General features: G+C 43.2%; 1 protein-coding gene across 1 annotated transcript; it reads left to right on the top strand.

Moving 5' to 3' along the window:
* Nucleotides 1-2901: 2901 nt before the first annotated feature.
* Nucleotides 2902-18942, top strand: LOC131197962 (vomeronasal type-2 receptor 26-like). Its single transcript, XM_058182468.1, has 4 exons — nt 2902-3693; nt 10508-10735; nt 12845-12971; nt 18044-18942. Exons 1-4 carry the CDS (start codon nt 2902-2904, stop codon nt 18940-18942), a joined length of 2046 nt encoding a protein of 681 aa, XP_058038451.1.
* Nucleotides 18943-21921: the final 2979 nt, after the last annotated feature.

Raw genomic sequence — 21921 nt, 5'->3', positions numbered from 1 at the left:
ACATTAGGACAGGGACGGTAGGCAGGTTGGTGCGCTTATGCACACCCCTTACAGACCTCTAAGGAATGGGGTGAGGTCAACAGTAGACAGGCTAAAGTTAAAGTTTTGGGGGTTTGGGGAAGCAACCACAGAGTCAAGTAGTACATTCCAGACATTGACCACTCTGTTGCTGAAGTCGTATTTTCTGCAATCGAGTTTGGAGAGCAGTTTACCTTAAGTTTGTATCTATTGTGTGTATTGTATTGTATACTTAAAACCAGTACTTAGGGAACCTTCTCGAGTTGTAATGAAGTCTCTATATCCTCTAAGCCATGGGAAACCTCCCTTCACTTCTAATCCAGCAAGTCTGTATTCTTCTCCAGCAGAAAAACAGAGAAATTTGGCATTTTGAAGAAGACAATAGCTAGGCAGTTTTAAGTGTCTTGGGCATCCATGGATGCTTCCTTCTGAAGGCCAATAGCATCTCCAAAATACCCTGCAAAGATTGGAGTAAGAAGACGGAAAAGAGGTTTTGGACTCCTAGACATTCATTTCTTCTTGATTGGATTGGCAAATTACCATGACTAATGACAACTTTGGCCAGAAGTTGTTAGGCATATGTAAATATTCTGCAATTCCAGACACAAATTCAGATCAGCATTAATTTTTCCTTTTCTAGTAGAGTTCTATCGTGTGTGTGTATGTGCGTGTGCGTGTTTTACATTTCTTTAGAAAGACCACAAACACAAAGAGAGTTCTTCCACAAAAGTATTGCTTTCACTCCTGTAATCCTGGATATGTTTGGAATGAATGTCCCAAAGATGATTTTTTCAAAAGGCAACTGGACTTTCTGTTTTTTTAAAAAAAACATTTTGCTTCTCACACAAGAAGCTTCTTCAACTCTTACTAGATGGTGGGGAAATGAAAGGATTTATACTCCTTACAGAAAAGCTCACACATGGCACAACACAGGAGAAGAAACCCGTCATTGGTTTGCAGCTGGTCCTTTCAAAATCCTTGCAGACAGCTGGCCATTTGCATTCTTTTAGTGAGTCATTAAGGTGACCTGGAGGTTTATCTGTGGTCATCAAGGTCACCTGAGTGGTGCAAATGGGCATGGAGCCTCCTTGGAACTGTTGAAAGGACATGGAGATAGATGATGTCACATCCCTCCCCCTCTCTTGAGAAGGCTGTTCAGTATTGGCATAGATGGCCTCTTTGACCCCTCTTTCAAACCAATGGTTCTCTGTCCAAAATGTTGATTTTGCTGTCTTCAAAACAGTGGCCTTTAGCACAGAACTTGAGGGAAAATTTTTATAAAATGTTTTATAGGTGGCACTTAGATCCTAAGAAATTATCATGTATGTATCCAGATATACAAGCAAAATGTTGGAGATGTAATTGTGATGATGCTACATATTTTCATATTTGATGGACTTGTAAGAAGATTAAGGCTTTTTGGATAAGGATCTGGTGGATTATACAAAATGTTTTAAAAAAGAAGATAAAGTTCCTACCGCAATTTTTCTTATTGGGAATTATTACGGACTGTACAGTAATTGAGACTAAGCTGATTCTAAACTTAATAACAGCGGCAAGACTATTGATTGCACAATACTGGAAGAAAAAAGAGTTACCTACAATAGAAGAATGGATATTGAAAATTGCTAATTTGGCTGAGATGGCTAAAATCTCAGCCTTTTTGAAAGACACTACACAAGAAAAATATCTAACTGAATGGAAAAAATGGATTGAATATATGCAAAATAGATATCAGATTAAGAGATATCAGATTGCTTTTGAATGATTAGGATGTATTTATCTTTGATTTGTATGAGGGAAGTTAGGATTTGAGAAGAAGGGGAGGATTATAATTTGTGTTAGGGAAAATTTAGCGAATGATTGTTTTTTCTTTTGAACTATACCTTGTGTTTGTTCTGGGAAGTCGGGGAGGGGGTGGTTTTGGAGGGAGGCGGATGGAGGAGGGGGAAAAAGGGTGTGTGTGAAAATTTTTATAAAATGTTTTATAGGCGGCACTTAGACCCTAAGAAATTATCATGTATGTATCCAGATATGCAAGAGAAATGTGGGAGATGTAATTGTGATGATGCTACATATTTTCATATTTGGTGGGCTTGTAAGAAGATTAAGGCTTTTTGGATAAGGATCTGGTGGATTATACAAAGTGTTTTGAAAAAGAAGATAAAGTTCCTACATAATTTTTCTTATTGGGAATTATTACGGACTGTACAGTAATTGAGACTAAGTTGATTTTAAATTTAATAACAGCGGCAAGACTACTGATAGGACAATACTGGAAGAAAAAAGAGTTACCTACAATAGAAGAATGGATATTGAAAGTTGCTAATTTGGCTGAGATGGCTAAAATCTCAGCCTTTTTGAAAGACACTACACAAGAAAAATATCTAACTGAATGGAAAAAATGGATTGAATATATGCAAAATAGATATCAGATTAAGAGATATCAGATTGCTTTTGAATGATTAGGATGTATTTATCTTTGATTTGTATGGGGGAAGTTAGGATTTGAGAAGAAGGGGAGGATTATAATTTGTGTTAGGGAAAATTTAGCGAATGATTGTTTTTTCTTTTGAACTATACCTTGTGTTTGTTCTGGGAAGTTGGGGAGGGGGTGGTTTTGGAGGGGAGCGGATGGAGGGGGGAGGGGGGAAAAAGGGTGTGTGTGAAAATTTTTATAAAAACTTTTTCAATAATAACAAAAAAATAGTGCCCTTTGTCTTTTAAATGCAGATGGATTGCTGAATCTAGACACCCAAAGGTTCAATTGCATGTACACATTTTCAGGGACTCACAACAATCCTTGTTTTTTGCTTCCTTTAGCTGACCTATGGCTCTGCTCCACTCATGGATAAAGAGACTCAAGCAGTTTACTTCCAACAAATGTTTCCAGATGAATCCCACCAGCACAGTGCTCTTCTCAACCTATTGTTGCATTTCAGGTGGATCTGGATTGGGGTTCTTGCGGTGAATGATGACAATGGAGAGAAATTTGTCCAGGAGGTGCTTCCCATGTTTTCCCAGCATGGCATCTGCTTTGATTTCATACAAGACTTCCCTTATGTACCTTTTTACATTGATTTTAATGAAGCAGTAGGTGACGGGATCCAAATATATCAGGTTCTCATGAAAAGCACAGCCAATGTCATAGTTTTATATGGTGAAAGTAGGTCCATAACTTTTCTGAGAATGTACTTGCAATTGTCAGAAGTGGAGGATATACCTAAAAAGACAAAAATCTGGGTTACAACAGCTCAGACAGATTACACTTCGATTTCTTTTTATAAATCGTGGGATATCCATTTCCTGCAAGGTGCTTTATCCTTTGCGGTTCACACAAAGGAGATTGAAGACTTTCCGAAGTTTCTCGAAAGCGTAAGTCCAATCAACAACCAGCATGATTATTTTAGGAAAGATTTCTGGGAACAGGCATTCAACTGTTTCTTCACCAATCCTGAAACAGAGAAGTCTGAGAACAAATGTACTGGACAGGAGAGGCTTGAGACCCTTCCTACATCTGTGTTTGAAACACGCATGAGTGGCCAGAGCTATAATATTTACAATGCAGCCCATGCTGTGGCACATGCTTTGCAATCTCTGTATTTATCCAAATCCAAGCAAAGAACATTAGTGAAAGAAAGAAGGCAGCAGTTTCCAAATCAAGTATTATGGCAGGTAAGATCTAAAATAGAGAAATGTACCATAGGTTTATTTATTTATTTATTTATTTATTTATTTATTTATTTATTTATTTAATTATTTAATTTTGTCATAACAATATACACAAGCATCACACAAAAAAATTATATAATTTATAAGCATATATATGAGGAGAAAAAAGGAAGTATAAGCATATATATATATATATATATATATATATATATATATATATATATATATATATAGGTCTTTGGTTGTTCGGGTTTTCTCCCGTGTAAAATTGGAAGTGTCTTGGCGACGTTTCGACGAAGTCTCATTCGTCATCTTCAGGCTTCAGCTTCGTGCTTCTGGGAGCAATGTGTGATCGCAGCTGTTTCTTCCTTTTAACTGCTAGTGGGGTTTGAACTGATTGGGTGGGAGCTTGGCTGTGCTCTGATTGGATGGGGTTTTTCTGTGCTCTGATTGGCTGGGGTGTGTCCTGTGTTGGTGGGGGCTTGGTTGTGCTCAGTCTAGTCTGTGCTGCAGGGGATTTGAGCTGGTGAGCTGCATAGCTGTTGTTTGGCTTTGTGGTCGTGCTACATCTTCATAGTGGGTGTCAGTCTGCTGCATGAATGGATTGGAGGGTTTGAAATGGCTAATGTTGCAGCTGCGGTCTGGCTTCTGGTCCAGAATATATATATTCTGAGGTTTTGGTGTTTGTATGTAGGTCTTTGGTTATTCGGGTTTTCTCCCGTAAAATTGGAAGTGTCTTGGCGACGTTTTGAAGTCTCATTAAATCATCTTCAGGCTTCAACCGTGCTTCTGGGAGCAATGTGTGATCGCAGCTGTTTCTTCCTTTTAACTGCTAGTGGGGGTTTGAACTGATTGGGTGGGAGCTTGGCTGTGCTCTGATTGGATGGGGTTTTTTCTGTGCTCTGATTGGCTGGGGGTGTGTCCTGTGTTGGTGGGGGCTTGGTTGTGCTCAGTCTAGTCTGTGCTGCAGGGGGATTTGAGCTGGTGAGCTGCATAGCTGTTGTTTGGCTTTGTGGTCGTGCTACATCTTCATAGTGGGTGTCAGTCTGCTGCATGAATGGATTGGAGGGGTTTGAAATGGCTAATGTTGCAGCTGCGGTCATATATATATATGTTTTCTGAGGTTTTCGCGGGTGTTTATATGTAGGTCTTTGGTTATTCAGGTTTTCTCCCGCGTAAAATTGGAAGTGTCTTGGCGACGTTTTGAAGTCTCATTAAATCATCTTCAGGCTTCAACCGTGCTTCTGGGAGCAATGTGTGATCGCAGCTGTTTCTTCCTTTTAACTGCTAGTGGGGGTTTGAACTGATTGGGTGGGAGCTTGGCTGTGCTCTGATTGGATGGGGTTTTTTCTGTGCTCTGATTGGCTGGGGGTGTGTCCTGTGTTGGTGGGGGCTTGGTTGTGCTCAGTCTAGTCTGTGCTGCAGGGGGATTTGAGCTGGTGAGCTGCATAGCTGTTGTTTGGCTTTGTGGTCGTGCTACATCTTCATAGTGGGTGTCAGTCTGCTGCATGAATGGATTGGAGGGGTTTGAAATGGCTAATGTTGCAGCTGCGGTCTGGCTTCTGGTCCAGAATATATATATTCTGAGGTTTTCGCGGGTGTTTGTATGTAGGTCTTTGGTTATTCGGGTTTTCTCCCACGTAAAATTGGAAGTGTCTTGGCGACGTTTCGTGAAGTCTCATTCGTCATCTTCAGGCTTCAACCGTGCTTCTGGGAGCAATGTGTGATCGCAGCTGTTTCTTCCTTTTAACTGCTAGTGGGGTTTGAACTGATTGGGTGGGAGCTTGGCTGTGCTCTGATTGGATGGGGTTTTTTCTGTGCTCTGATTGGCTGGGGGTGTGTCCTGTGTTGGTGGGGGCTTGGTTGTGCTCAGTCTAGTCTGTGCTGCAGGGGGATTTGAGCTGGTGAGCTGCATAGCTGTTGTTTGGCTTTGTGGTCGTGCTACATCTTCATAGTGGGTGTCAGTCTGCTGCATGAATGGATTGGAGGGGTTTGAAATGGCTAATGTTGCAGCTGCGGTCTGGCTTCTGGTCCAGAATATATATATTCTGAGGTTTTCGCGGGTGTTTGTATGTAGGTCTTTGGTTATTCGGGTTTTCTCCCACGTAAAATTGGAAGTGTCTTGGCGACGTTTTGACGAAGTCTCATTCGTCATCTTCAGGCTTCAGCTTCGTGCTTCTGGGAGCAATGTGTGATTGCAGCTGTTTCTTCCTTTTTAACTGTTAGTGGGGGTTTGAACTGATTGGGTGGGAGTTTGGCTGTGCTCTGATTGGATGGGGTTTTTTTGTACTCTGATTGGCTGGGGGTGTGTCCTGTTTGGGTGGGGGCTTGGTTGTGCTCAGATTAGTCTGAGTTGCAGGGGGATTTGAGCTGGTGAGCTGCATTGCTGTTGTTTGGCTTCGTGTTTGTGGTCGTGCTACATCTTCATAGTGGGTATCTGTCTGCTGTATGTATGGATTGGAGGGGTTTGAAATGGCTAATGTTGCAGCTGCGGTCTGGCTTCTGGTCCTTGGTCGTGCTTCCTGATCAGTGTGGGTTTGGGTCTGCTTTCTGGGTGGATCTGTGGTGGTGACATCCTGTGTGGACCTCATGAGTGAGGGTCTGGTGTCATTCCTTGTGTTAGGGACTCGTTTGTCAATAAGGGCGGGTTTCCAAATGGCTGGTAGGCGGGAGGTATCATCTTGTTTGTTCATGCTGTGTGGGCGTTTTTCTATCTCGATGGCTTCTCTGATTATTCTGTTGTTAAAGTGTTCAGTTTTGGCGATAGTTCTGGTCTTTTTAAAGTCAATATCATGTCCTGTGGCTTTAAGGTGTTGGACCAGGGAGGAAGTTGGTTCCTCTTTTTTGACTGAGTTCTTGTGTTCTTCAATGCATGCACTTATTCTTCTGTTGGTTTGTCTGATGTATGTGGTGGGGCAGGCGGTGCATGGGATTTCATTGACTTTAAAAAGACCAGAACTATCGCCAAAACTGAACACTTTAACAACAGAATAATCAGAGAAGCCATCGAGATAGAAAAATGCCCACACAGCATGAACAAACGAGATGATACCTCCCGCCTACCAGCCATTTGGAAACCCACCCTTATTGACAAACGAGTCCCTAACACGAGGAATGACACCAGACCCACACTCACGAGGTCCACACAGGATGTCACCACCACACATCCACCCAGAAAGCAGACCCAAACCCACACTGATCAGGAAGCACGACCAAGGACCAGAAGCCAGACCGCAGCTGCAACATTAGCCATTTCAAACCCCTCCAATACATACAGCAGACAGACACCCACTATGAAGATGTAGCACGACCACAAACACGAAGCCAAACAACAGCAATGCAACTCACCAGCTCAAATCCCCCTGCAACTCACATTAATCTGAGCACAACCAAGCCCCCACCCAAACAGGACACACCCCCAGCCAATCAGAGCACAAAAAAACCCCCATCCAATCAGAGCACAGCCAAGCTCCCACCCAATCAGTTCAAACCCCCACTAGCAGTTAAAAAGGAAGAAACAGCTGCAATCACACATTGCTCTCAGAAGCACGAAGCTGAAGTCTGAAGATGACGAATGAGACTTCGTCGAAACGTTGCCAAGACACTTCCAATTTTTCGCGGGAGAACATCCGAATAACCAAAGACAGACAGACAGACAGACAGACAGACAGACAGACAGACAGACAGACAGACATACATACATACATACATACATACATACATACATACATACATATATATATATATATATATATATATATATATATATATATATATATGAAAAGAACAGTAGGACAGGAATGGTAGGCACGTTTGTACCCTTATATAGTAGTATAGTAGCAGTATCTGTCTATAAACTTTAATGAATAATATTTTCAGGACATTGATATGATTCTAAAAGTGAAATAAACTACTGATTTATTGAACTGGAATATTTATATGCTCGTAGAGTATAATAGGCATTGTGCAATAGTCCTGCAGGGGCTAGGACATTGAGCTTGTCGATTGAAAGATTGACAGCTCAGCGGTTCGAATCCCTAGTGCTGCCGTGTTACCGGGTGATCTCCCATTCCTTGTCCCAACTTTTGCCAACCTAGCAGTTTCGAAAGCACGTAAAAATTCAAGTAGAAAAAACAGGGACCACCTCTGGTGGGAAGGTAACAGCGTTCTGTGCGCCTTTGGTGTTGAGTCATGCTGGCCACATGACCACGGAGACGTCTTTGGACAGCGCTGGCTCTTCGGCTTTGAAATGGAGATGAGCACCGCCCCTTAGAGTCGGCAACGACTAGCATGTATGTGCGAGGGGAACTTTTACCTTTAATAGTCCTGCAACAACCTTTATATTATTCTTAGGTCCCTCAAATTAACTGTTATAAAGATGAGTCTATAAGTAGATGGAAGGAGATGGTCATATACGTACGGGTCTGGATGGGGAGAAACAGGCTCAAGCTCAATCCCTCCAAGACAGAGTGGCTGTGGATGCCGGCATCCCGGTACAGTCAGCTAAATCCGCGGCTGACCATCGGTGGCGAGTCATTGGCCCCGATGGAGAGGGTGCGCAACTTAGGCATCCTCCTGGATGAACGGCTGTCTCTAGAAGATCATTTGACGGCCGTCTCCAGGAGAGCGTTCTACCAGGTTCGCCTGGTGCGCCAGTTGCGCCCCTTTCTGGACCGGGATGCCCTATGCACGGTCACTCACGCACTCGTGACGTCTCGCCTGATTACTGCAATGCTCTCTACATGGGGCTCCCCTTGAAGGGCATCCGGAGGCTACAGTTAGTCCAGAATGCGGCTGCGCGGTGATAGATGGAGCCCCTCGTGGCTCCCGCATAACACCCATCCTGCGCAGACTGCACTGGCTACCTGTGGCCTTCCGGGTGCGCTTCAAGGTTTTGGTGACCACCTTTAAAGCGCTCCATGGCATAGGGCCGGGTTATTTACGGGACCGCCTACTGCTACCGAATATCTCTCACCGACCCGTGCACTCTCATAGAGAAGGACTCCTCAGGGTGCCGTCAGCGAGGCAATGTTGTCTGGCAACGCCCAGGGGAAGGGCCTTCTCTGTGGGGGCTCCCACCCTCTGGAACGAACTACCCCCCGGACTTCGTCAGCTTCCGGACCTTCGGACCTTCCGCCGCGAGCTTAAAACATACTTATTTAATTGCGCAGGACTGAGTTAGATTTTAAATTTATGGGTTTTAAATTGGGTTTTATTCTTATATTTTTAATTATTGGGCTTTTAGAATAAGTTTTTTAATTGTTTTTATATTGTATTTATGTGTTTTTTAAGTGCCTGTAAGTGCCCTGAGTCCTTCGGGAGATAGGGCGGTATATAAATATGATCAAATAAAATAAAATAATAATAAATAAATAAATAAATATCCCACTCCATTATGTGCTGGTTCAGAGGCTTGGTAACCTTTTGTTCTAGAAGATTTGATTGGAATGTTTCTAATGAATCATACAGACCTTTTGGATTATTCAAAGAATTGTCATGCCCATTTTTCATGCATTTCCTGATGAAAATGTTCTACATGAATCTCATCACAGACCTTCTATTAAGGCTCACTTGCATTGCTGTTCTGCTTTATTTCTCACTCCCAGGGTTATTCCACCCTCAGATTCTGCTTTATGTCACTAAAATCCATTGTGCTATGCTTTTTACTCTAGGGGTCCTTGTTAACTCCTGTTTAATTTAGAATGAAACAGAAAATATGTTGGATCTGTTCCTTTTACATTCTCAGTTCTCGTTATTATAATGTATTTAGTAACTGCTACACTTATTTTCAGGGGTGAAATGCTACCGGTTTGGGCCGGTTCGCCCGAACCAGTAGTAAAAAATGTGACTGGTTTGCCATAACCAATAGTAAAAAAAAAAAAAAGTCCCCACGATTTTTTTATTTATTTTATTTATTTTATTTTGTCAAAACAATATATGTAGGTATCATACAAAAAGATTATATAGTAAATAAACACATATATGGGTAAATATAAGGAGGTATAAGCATATATATAGGAAGAAGAAAAGAAAAACAATAGGACAGGAACGGTAGGCACGTTTGTGTGCTTATGCACGCCCCTTATGGCCCTCTTAGGAATGGGGTGAGGTCAATAGTAGAAAGTTTTTGGATAAAACTTTTAGGATTATGGAAAGAGACCACAGAGTCAGGTAAAGTATTCCAAGCACTGATGATTCTGTTACAGAAGTCATATTTTCTGCAATCTAGATTAAAGCGGTTGACATTAAGTTTAAATCTATTAGTTGCTCTAGTATTATTGCAATTAAAGCTGAAGTAGTCTTTAACAGGAAGGACATTACAATAGATGATTCTGTGAGTTAAGCTTAGGTCTTGTCAAAGGCGACGGAGTTCCAAGTTTTCTAAGCCTAGGATTTCAAGTCTGGTGGGATAGGGTATCTCGTGGTACAACTGACTTGACCTTCTATATCTAAATTATGATTGAACACAAATAACCTCTAAGTGAGGTGATTGTGCGAAAAATCAAGATATATACATGTGTGTGTGTCTATGTATGTGTCTATGTGTGTGTGTGTGTATATACATAAACACACACACACACACATACACATACTGTATATACTATGTTTATACATTTTCATTTTATTGTATTAATATGATATTTTTCTTCTATTCTTGTTTTCAAATGATAGTTGTATTATTTGTTTGGTCCTAATCTAAAACTAAAATAAAAGCAAACAAGCAATATACAGTATAAATCCTTCCTTCCTTCCTTCCTTCCTTTCTCTCTCCCTCCCTCCCTCCCTCCTTCTTTTTATCGCTATCCCTCTATTATAGCTTAATTCCTTTCTAAGAAGTGTCTCATTCAACAACAGTGTTGGTGAAAAGATCACTTTTGACAAAAATGGAGAATTCATTGGCGGATTTGATATTATCAACTGGATCACATTCCCAAACCAGTCTTTTATTAGGATCAAAGTTGGACGAATAGATCCCACAGCTCCACCTGACAAATTCTTCAATATCTCTGGGGATTCCATTACTTGGCCAGTAGGATTTCCTCAGGTTAGATGTAGGAATCTAGATTTGTCTGCCTTCATTTATACAGCATAAAAATGTCTCTCTGTTGATGGAAAATTCATAGCATCATCTCTTGGTTAAGCCCTGTAGTAATCCCATAGGTATTGGAAAAAAGACCTGTATAAATGTTTACGTTTGAAATATTTGGTATATAAATAATTGTCCCAGTTTTCCTCATGACCTCTCATATGGATTATGCCTCAACGAGGAGCTGACATGGAGTTCAGAAGTTTTAACTTGTGCAGAATGCAAAAAAGCATCTAGTAAATGACTGCTAGGTTATTTGGCATATGTAATATGACTATTCTCTGTGTTAAATAAGTTGCCAGTCTGCTATTATGTGCAGTTCAAGGTGCTGGTGTCAACCTTCATGGCTTAGAACAAGATTAATCTCTCCCCAGTTATTTACTACTGCACAGGTACAATATATGTGATACTTTTCTCAATAGTGGTGACCATGAGAGGGATCTTGGAGTCCTAGTGGACAACCATTTAAATATGAGCCAGTAGTGTGCAACAACTGCCAAAATAGCCAACCCACTTCTAGGCTGCATAAACAGAGGGATAGAATCAAGATCATGTGTAGTGTTAACACCACTTTATAAGGCCTTGATAAGGCCACACTTGGAATATTGCATTCAGTTTTGCTCACCACGGTGTAAAAGACTCTACAGTAAAAGACTCTGAGACTCTAGAAAGAGTGCAGAGAAGAGGCAACAAAGATGATTAGGGGACTGGAGGCTAAAACATATGAAGAACGGTTGCAGGAACTGGGTATGAAAAGAAAAGTTTAATGAAAAGAAGGACTAGGGCAGTGGTTCTCAACCTTTATAGTGCTGCGACCCCTTTAATACAATTCCCCACGATGTGGTGACCCCTTTAATACAATTCCCCACGATGCGGCGACCCCAACCGTAAAATTATTTTCATTTTGAATTTATTGTGCCTGAAACCGTATTGGCTAGCGATCTGAACTGCTTGTGATTGCCTTGAGGACGGAGGCATTAAAGCAGAGACTCCTCCCCTATTAAGTTTATTGCACCTGAAGCCAGATTAGCCAGATGAAGCCAGATTGGGAGTGATTGCAGCTGGCTTGAGAGGGAGACATCAGAGCAAAGATTTCTCTCTTTTTTAATTCATCGCGCCTGAAGCTGAATTCAGCTAGTGATTTGAAGAGCCTGCAGCTGGCTTGTGGAGTCAACCATTGGAGCGCGATTCTTCGACTCGCAAGTATACTTCCCATATTTCCCATGGTCTCAAGCGATCCCTGGCAAACTGTCATTCGACCCCCAATGGGGTCCCGACCCACAGGTTGAGAACCACTGGACTAGGGGTCATATGATAGCAGTGTTCTGATATTTCAGAGGCTGCTACAAAGAAGAGGGTGTTAAACTATTCTTCAAAGCACCTGATGGTAGGAGAAGAAGCAATGGGTAGAAACTAATCAAGGAGAGAAGCAACTTAGAACTAAGGAGAAATTTCCTGACAGTTAGAACAATTGACCTGTGGAACAATTTGCCTCCAGAAGTTATGAATGCTCCAACACTGGCAGTTTTTAAGAAGATGTTGGTCTGAAGTGGTATAGGGTTTCCTGCCTAAGCAGGGGATTAGACTAGAAGACCTCCAAGGTCCCTTCCAATGCTGTAATTCTCTCCTCTCCTCTCCTCTCCTCTCCTCTCCTCTCCTCTCCTCTCCTCTCCTCTCCTCTCCTCTCCTCTCCTCTCCTCTCCTATCCTATCCTATCCTATCCTATCCTATCCTATTCCAATCCATTCCAGGCAGGCAGGAGGAATATGCTTTAGGTTCCATCTGCCAAAGAATGCTTAAAGCCTATAAAATGTTCCTTTTATGCTCTAGTACCCTTCGACTGAAACTTCTCTGGAGGTCAAGATGGCCACAATCAAGGTGACCTTTTGTGAGACTATAAAACCTGGTTCCATGACCAGGTTTGGGGCTCTGACTGTGTGAAAGGAAATCCTACTTACATGTATGAATGATATAGATTTGATATTTCTTGGTTGCTTTGCATTTTAATTTTTATAATGCTTAAAGTTCCTAGATCAAAGATTTTTTTTTTTTTAAATTTCTTGATAGGCACCACCTTGGTCTTTATGTAATGATCCTTGTAAGGCAGGATACAGCAAGGTCAAGCAAGAAGGGGAGTCATTTTGCTGCTATGATTGTCTTCCATGTCCAGAAGGGAAAATATCAGAGGAGAAGGGTAGGGAGATTCAAGATATAATGGGGCTAAGCATATGATCCATATTATACAGAGGTGAGACTCATCCGTTCACACTGGTTTGGTGAATGGGTTGTTAACTTTTTGCACAGTTCGGAAAACTGGCTGATCCCACCACTGGCTGGCCCCACCCGCCCCTCTCCTCCCAGTCACTCCTTTTCCTGCCTCACCCGCTCGCTAGAGCCATGACTGTGGCAAAACTTCTGCTTCTCTTTGGTTCCCTCACTTGCCTCAACCACACAGTTCAGTTGATCTCTACCTGGTGAGCTTCCCCTCTCTCCTTGCCTTGCGTCATCCCTTTGGTTGATTTCCAGCTCCATCACATTTCTCCGTCACATTTCTCCCTGTTGTGTGCAGGGAAACCAAAGTTTGTGGAACTAAAAAAAGTTAAATCAATCAATTTCAACTTCTCGCATAAGAAAAAGATCTCACAAAGTTGGAATTGATTGAGTGATTTTTTTTTAGTCCCACAAACTTTTGTTAGCCTGCACATGATGGTGAGAAACATGATGGAGTTGGAAATTAGGTGGGCAAGAAATGTTGGGGGGAAGCGAGGGATCTGGACAGTGGTGGGTAGGGTAAGCTTTGTGATGTGGCAATGGATTAGCCCTCTCTTCTCCCTGCACCTCCTATTTGAATAAACATTTTGGAGGTGAGGAGAGCAGCAGGAAGCCAGTTGAGGGACTGTGTGAGGTGAGGCCCCTTGTTGTGTCTGTGCCCCCCGAGCCGGGCCCCCTGCCAGAAAGTGACTTGGAAAGTGAGGGGGAAGGGCCATCAGGACTTACCTTGGGAGCACTGGCTTCCCTGGCTCAGCTCCAAGAGCCAGAGGCAGGCCAGGTGGTGGAGATAACAAGGCCTCCATCCCCTGACTCTCCCCCCCCAGGTCATGCCTCCAGACGCAGCTGATGACAATCAGGCCTGGCTGGACCCTAGGTTTCATAGGCAGGAGAGAAACAACAGGAGCAGGGGTGAGGCAGGTCTAGGAAGTGCTGAGTCATGGAGCCACATCCCACAGGATATTTATTTATTTATTTTATTAAATTTTTATACCGCCCTTCTCCCGAAGGACTCAGGGCGGTGTACAGCCAGAATAAAAACAAAAAATATACAATTTAAAACAACATTTAAAAGAGCAAATTTTAAAGGCTGATTATTAAAATTTAGATTTAAAAATTTAAAAATATTAAGAATACCCAATTTAAAATTCAACACAAATTATGCCAGTCCCGCTTTAATAAATAGATATGTTTTGAGCTCACGACGGAAGGTCCGAAGATCAGGCACTTGACGCAGGCCAGGGGGAAGTTCGTTCCAGAGCGTCACTGCCCCCACAGAGAAGGCCCTACTCCTGGGGCCCGCCAGCCGACACTGTTTGGCGGACGGCACCCTGAGAAGACCCTCTCTGTGAGAGCATACGGGTCGGTGGGAGGCAAAGGGTAACAGCAGGCGGTCTCGTAAGTACCCGGGTCCTAAGCCATGGAGCACTTTAAAGATAGTTACCAAAATCTTGAAGCGCACCGAAGACCACAGGAAGCCAGTGCAAGCTACAGACAGCGATGTCACGTGGAGCCACGAGCGGCTCCGTTACTACTCGCGCAGCCGCATTCTGGACTAACTGCAGCCTCGGGTGCACCTCAAGGGCAGCCCCATGTAGAAACATTGCAATAATCCAGCCTAGGCGTAACCAGAGCGTGAGTGACCGTGCATAAGGCATCCCGGTCAAGGAAGGGACGCAGCTGGCGAACCAAGCGAACTTGGTAAAAGGCCCTCCTGGCGACGGCCACCAGGTGTTCATCAAAAGACAGCCGTCCATCCAGGAGGACGCCCAAGTTGCGAACCACCTCCTTTGGGGCCACTAACTGCCCCAACAGTCAGCTGCGGTGCAGCTGACTGTACCGGGATGCCGGCATCCACAGCCACTCCGTCTTGGAGGGATTGAGCTTGAGTCTGTTTCTCCCCATCCAGACCCGTACAGCTTCCAGGCACCGGGACAGCACTTCGACCGCTTCGTTGGGGTGGTCTGGGGTGGAAAAGTACAGCTGAGTATCATCAGCGTACAGATGATAACTCACCCCGAAACCACTGATGACCTCACCCAGCGGCTTCATATAGATGTTGAACAGGGTAGGCGAGAGAATCGACCCCTGAGGCACCCCACAAGTGAGGCGCCTCGAGGACGACCTCTGCCCCCCTGTCAACACCGTCTGTGACCGGTCAGAGAGATAGGAGGAGAACCACCGATAAACGGTGCCCCCCACTCCCAATCCCTCCAACCGGCGCAGCAGGATACCATGGTCGATGGTATCGAAGGCCGCTGAGAGATCTAATAGGACCAAGGCAGAGGAACAACCCCTGTCCCTGGCCCTCCAGAGGTCATCCACCAACGCGACCAAAGCCGTCTCCGTGCTATAACGGGGTCGGAAGCCAGACTGAACGGGTCTAGATAGACAGTTTCCTCCAGGTGCCGAGGAGCTGCCATGCAACCACCTCTCTACAACCTTCGCCATAAAGCGAAGGTTGGAGACTGATAGTAATTACCCAAAATAGCTGGGTCCAGGAAGGCTTCTTGAGGAGAGGTCTCACCACCGCCTCTTTCAAGGCGAGGAAAACCCTTCCATCAAAGAAGCATTTATAATCCCCTGGAGCCAGCCTCGTGTCACTTCCTGAGCAGCCAGCACTAACCAGGAAGGGCACGGGTCCAGTAAACATGTAGTTGCATGTAACCTCCCCAGCAACCTGTCCATGTCCTCGGGAGCCACAGACTCAAACTCATCCCAAATAACCTCAACAAGACGTGTCTCTGTCATCTCAGCTGGATCATCGCAATCTTGGTCCAAACTATCCCGAAGCTGAACGATTTTATCGTATAGATAACCGTTAAACTCCTCAGCTCGTCCCTGTAAGGGGTCATCCCGTCCCTCTTGATGGAGGAGGGAACGGGTCACCCGAAACAGGGCGGCCGGGCGGTTATCTGCCGATGCAATGAGGGTGGAAACGTAGGAACGTTTCGCCTCCCTCATTGCCACTAGGTAGGTCCTAGTAAAGGACCTCACTAGTGTCCGATCAGCCTCGGAACAGCTAGACCTCCAAGTACTCTCTAGGCGTCTTTTCCAGCGTTTCATCTCTCTCAGCTCCTCGGAAAACCAGGGAGCCAATTGAGATCTACGCCAGGTCAGAGGCCGCAAAGGCACGACACGGTCCAAAGCCCCAGCCACGGCCCGTTCCCAGGCCGCAACCAGTTCTTCAGTCGTGCCGTGGGTAAGATCCTCAGGGAACGGCCCAAGCTCCGTCCGGAACCTCTCCGGGTCCATCAGGCGCCTGGGACGGAACCAACGCATTGGCTCCGTCTCCCTGCGGTGGTGAGCGGCGATCCGAAAGTCTAGGCGAAGAAGAAAATGATCTGACCATGACACTGGCTCTTTAACTATATCTCCTAAATCCAGATCATTAACCCACTGACCAGAGATAAAAATCAGGTCTAGCGCGCCTCCCCCAATGTGTGTAGGGCCATCAGTTACTTGAATCAGGTCCAAGGCCGTCATGGAGGCCTGGAACTCCTGAACCACCGTTGATGACAAGCCGGCTGATGGCAGGTTGAAATCCCCCAAGACCAAAAGTCTGGGAATCTCAACCGCCACGCCAGCAAGCACCTCTAGTAGCTCAGGTAGGGCTGTAGTCACGCAGCAAGGAGCCAGGTACGTGATCAACAGCCCCATCTGATTCCGGTGGCCCCACTTCACAAGGAGGGATTCACAGCCAGCTATCTGAGGAACAGTGGACTCCCTCGGCCCTAGACTTTCTTTAATCACAACCGCCACCCCCCCACCCCTACCTTGGGCCCTCGGCTGATGGAATGCACGGAAACCCGGAGGGCACAGTTCAACCAGGGGTACACCCCCTTCTGTGCCCAACCAGGTCTCCGTAATGCCCATGAAGTCCGCGGACTCCCTCTGAATCAGATCACAAATCAGGGGAGCCTTATTGACCACGGACCGGGCATTGCAAAGCATCAGCCGAAGACCCAAGCTCTGAGGGTCTTGACCTTCCGGGGAACGAGTGAGGACTGAGGGGCTGGAGCACGTGATCGCTTTTAAACATCGAACACATGCTCCCGAAGAACGATATGACCCCCCGCTTCCGCCATATCTGCCTCTCCCACTTACCGTACAGATGGAATAATACTCTCTGCTCTGCACATACCCCTCCCCCCCTGTCTTCGGACCGGCTGTAATAATGTCGTGAGCGTGCACTGGGACTGGACATACCCTCCCCGATGGGTTTCCCCCAACACCCGACTTTACCCTCCCCCCCTTTAAAAATTCCCTATTTAAAAATCCCCAAAGACTCTTCCTTGACGCATGCCACCTCTGTGGGTCCCAAGACCCGTCATTGAGGCCGGCCCTAGGTAATGTGGCAGGCTATTCCTGCGAGGCGGGGGCACCTCGCAGGCGCAAGAGTTCATGTGGCGAATAACGCATGGAATCAGTCGACAGCTGACTATGTCCCCTTTAGCAGCTGAGATGTTATACTGAGATGTTTTTCCGGGGTCCGGTATCAGATGGAAAAAGAAAACATATAAAAGCAGCAAGAGCTGCTATGCCTCTTTGTGGCAGGCAAATCAACTGCTTGACTAGAGCTGAAGTACTGTTTGTTGACTCATCGGCATCAAGGAAGATAACAGAGGCACTTGGCAGACGCTTGCTAGTTTGCTGCCAGAGCTGATAGTGCCAGCTAATTAAGCCATCACTCAGACGGAGGCGAAGGGGGACAGAACACCCCTTCAATGTGAGTGAGTCAAGTTGGCCATGCCCACCCAGTTGCATGATGCCACTTACTCAGCTGGTCATTAGGGCAGAGAACCGGTTGTTAAATTATTTGAATCCCACCACTGCTACTATAGAGGTGGCAATACCAATTGCCACCTCTAATGGTCCAGATGAAAGTGTCAAATTTATGAAGATCAAAATGGACAATTTTGGCGGAGAATAAATTAAGGGTTCAGTATGACATTGTGTATTAACCAGAATATACATCTGCTTTTTGTTCTTTTTCAGACATGGATGACTGTTCTCAGTGCCCAGACGATCATTATCCAAACCCTGGCAGAAATATATGCCTCCCAAAGCACATTAGCTTTTTATCCTATGAAGAACCCGTGGGGATCAGTCTTACTACCCTTTCTCTTTGTTTTTGTTTAAAGACAATTTTGGTGCTTATAATTTTCATTAAATACAAAGATACTCCCATTGTCAAGGCCAACAACCGGAATCTCACCTACACTCTCCTTGTTTCTCTCCTCCTCTCTTTCCTTTGTGTATTTCTGTTTATTGGGAGACCCAACAAAATTTTGTGTCTTCTGCGTCAACCAGCTTTTGGGTTCATCTTCTCTGTGGCAGTTTCTTGCGTATTGTCCAAAACCTTTGTAGTGGTTCTAGCATTTATGGCCACCAAACCTGGCTCCAAAATGAGGAAATGGGTGGGTGGAAGAATGGTCACTTTTATTCTTTTTTCCTGCTCCCTTGTTCAAACCACTATTTGCATAGTATGGTTGACATTTTTTCCACCATACCCAGATTTTGATGTACACTCCATGTCTGAAGAAGTCATCCTGGTGTGCAATGAGGAATCGATCATGTTCTACTGTGTTTTGGGCTTTATGGGTTTTCTTGCTCTGGTTAGCTTCTCTGCTGCTTTTTTAGCTAGGAAGTTACCTGACAGTTTCAATGAAGCCAAATTCATCACCTTCAGCATGTTGGTCTTCTGCAGTGTTTGGCTTTGCTTTGTTCCAACTTATCTAAGCACAAGGGGGAAATATATGCTGGCTGTGGAGATCTTCTCCATGATCTCCTCCAGTGCTGGTTTATTAGTGTGTATCTTTTTCCCCAAGTGTTTTATCATTGTGATTAGACCTGAACTGAACAATAAGCATCAGTTAATGAAAAGAAAATTATAAGTCATCTTTCTTTTTAAATGAGTCTGATAATTTTTCCAAGTATACATTTAAGCCAGAGAGTATACGGCATATGCAATTACATAGTGGAATGAGACAAGTAGCTACAGCCACCTCGCCATGGCCAACTGGTTACAGTAAACTCATTGTGGGACAAAACACCATGGCCAACTCACCACAAGACAGTTCACTGGGGGCCAATTCAACTATTCAATTTAAATGTCTAATTTTTTAAAAAAAATATATTTTAATTTTTATCATTCACATTTCATTTTGTCCCTCCTTTCTTTCATGATTCTATTCCACTATTTCTTCAATATTAGTGCAACTCTTGTCCTTCTGTGAGTTTTCCCATGGTGAGTTGGCTGCAGCAAGTGGTCCTAGAACCTTTATATAGGACTTCTGTGTTTCAGCGTCTACCTTACGAAAATGCTTCCTCTGTATGATTTAGATGGCTCTGACCCTTTTATCTTCTTCAAGGATGTGAAGAACTTAGTTTTCTAAGAACTTAGTTTTCTCCTCATTTGTTACATATATTTATTGCATGGTACCTTGGATTTTTCTTCTTGACATTGGATTAAAGTCTAAGACAATGTGTTGTGGGTTTATGTTCTGTTCCTTGTGTTTGCATTAAATTCCAATAAGACATGTCACGTTCGCCCAAAGTTCTGGTAACTTCTACTCCTTCTATCACTTTTTCTTTGTTAATAAGAATTAGCAATAGCAATAGCACTTAGACTTATATACCACTTCACAGTGCTTTACAGCCTTCTCTAAGTGGTTTAGAAAGTCGGCATAATGTCCCCAACTATCTAGGTCCTCATTTTACTGACCTCGGAAGGATGGAAGGCTGAGTCAACCTTGAGCCTAGTGAGAGTTGAACTGCCAAATTGCAGGCAGCCGGCAATCAGCAGAAGTAGCCTGCAGTACTGCACTCTAACCACTGTGCCACCATGGCTCATGAGGTCCATTATAGCAGCCCCTCTATCTTTTGGGTGACAAAGTTGTCAGTTAGTCAGTCCAAAATGTGTTGATCTCCCACTTGATGCAGAATTTGTCTCCCAGTTGAGGTCCACTATAGCAGTCTCTCTAGTTCCCTCCTCTATCTTTTGGATGACAAAGTTGTCAGTTAGTTGGTCTGGAATGTGTTGATCTCCCACTTGATGCAGAGTTTGTCTCCAAGTTGATATCAGGTATTCTACTGCACTGCAAAAAGTTGGTAGTCACTGTTTTTTTTTAATCTTAACACCTTTTCTTTTTCTTTGTCTATTTGACTTTAGTTTCTATTTGTATTTTGTCCTTTAATAAACTTTTAAAAAAATATAATTCACACTAATTCATTTATCAGATTATTTGAACTCACACTAATCTCGGTTCACCTGTATCAAAATACAAAAATCACACATCCTATTTCTTAATTTTTCTATCTCTGTGCTTTTATCTAAACATGTACAGTATACATTTAAAATATTTCCCTACTTTTTATAGACCATTCTCTGCCATTCTAAAGTAGACCTAAGAAATTTCTTTTCATTTTACCTATTTCCTTTAGCTGAAGATATACATGATTATCTTCTCTATAATTATCAAATTAACTATGATTCCCACTAGATCTTCTCCAGATTATCAGGTGCCAAGTTGAGTCTATTATTTACTACAAAAATCAACGCTGGATTTGAATGCTCTAACAGTTTCACCACTGATAAAGAAGACAGTAACATTCTGTTTTCAACCAAGCTTGTCAAGACATTGTATTTGGTGATGCTCAGATTGTAGATATTGGGTTATGTCGTTTATAAAACTCTGCTCAACACTGGTTGTTGGTGTTCTTCCATACTCAACTTCCAGTTGCAACAATTTCAGCCAGATATTTAGAAGAAGCAAACAAGTCAAGTAAGGTTCTATAACAGCACTGAGTGATAGCAGACTGTGCTACACAAAGGCATAAAATTGAATGCCAATGCAAAAGATAAAATTAGTATGCAACAGAAGAATGTCATGCAAGATGGTGATGACCATGGTGTCAATATTAGTATCAATGCCTGAAGCAACCTGCAAACTTCTTATTTTTAACTGCAACCTTATTAAGCCTCTTCCTATTCTACACAAGTATATTCATCCTGGAGATATCACCATTGCTGGAATTATCTCTCAAGTCTACACTTTTTCCAGTCCAATTCTCTTTGACCATCATTCTTCAAATGAACTTCAAGATGAAGTGATGTAAGCTTCTCTTTTATTCTGAGAAATGAATTCTGCTCCAACAGTCATTCACACAATCTAGGGTAATTTACTTTAAATTGTAAGAATATATTACATTCACTTGTACCTTCATCTACTTTAAAATATCCTTTTTTCTCATTTGGTTCATTAGCTAATTCTTATTGACTTATTCATTATTGATTCCTGGCTGCCAAACTTACAGTGTGACTTTTTATTATTAACAAATGTCAAGTTACTAAGTGATACGTTTAATCTTAGAATAAACAATGAACAAACTGAAGTTAACTGTAATAGTCACTGTAATCTAAAGATCCCATTGTCAGAATTCAATTTTTCCCCTGACTTCAAGCTACCAAAACTACTTTAAAAAAATATCTCAATTTTGAAGTTAGTTTGGGGAACAATGCGAGCTCAAGACCTTTTTATTTCACCGTGCGGGGCTAGCCTGATGAAATTTTTAAGTGGGGGTTTTACAATGGTTTTATCTTAGTTTTAATCCTATTTGGCCATTTTATAATCAGTTTTTAATATGTTTTTAATTTTGTTTATGTTTATGCTGTTTTATCTGGCTGTAAACCGCCCTGAGTCCTTCGGGAGAAGGGCAGGATAAAAATCAAATCAATCAATCAATCAATCAATCAATCAATCAATCAATCTAAAGCAAAGTGTAGAATCCAAGGCAAAGCCATTTTTTTTCTGGAATGCAGAGAAAACAAAAATCATGTTTGCTGCTTTTATTTATTTATTTATATTGTATTT

The sequence above is a fragment of the Ahaetulla prasina genome, chromosome 4 (genome assembly GCF_028640845.1).
Source record: "Ahaetulla prasina isolate Xishuangbanna chromosome 4, ASM2864084v1, whole genome shotgun sequence".
Classification (NCBI taxonomy): Eukaryota; Metazoa; Chordata; class Lepidosauria; order Squamata; family Colubridae; genus Ahaetulla; species Ahaetulla prasina.
This window is presented reverse-complemented; position numbering and strand designations above follow the sequence as displayed.

Bases quoted from the DNA above. Each gene is read 5' to 3' on its own strand.
- LOC131197962 (XM_058182468.1), top strand. From the start codon at position 2,902: ATGTTTCCAGATGAATCCCACCAGCACAGTGCTCTTCTCAACCTATTG. The intron at 3,694-10,507 runs GTAAGATCTAAA...CCTCTATTATAG, and splicing joins CAAATCAAGTATTATGGCAG to CTTAATTCCTTTCTAAGAAG. The intron at 12,972-18,043 runs GTAGGGAGATTC...GTTCTTTTTCAG, and splicing joins GAAAATATCAGAGGAGAAGG to ACATGGATGACTGTTCTCAG.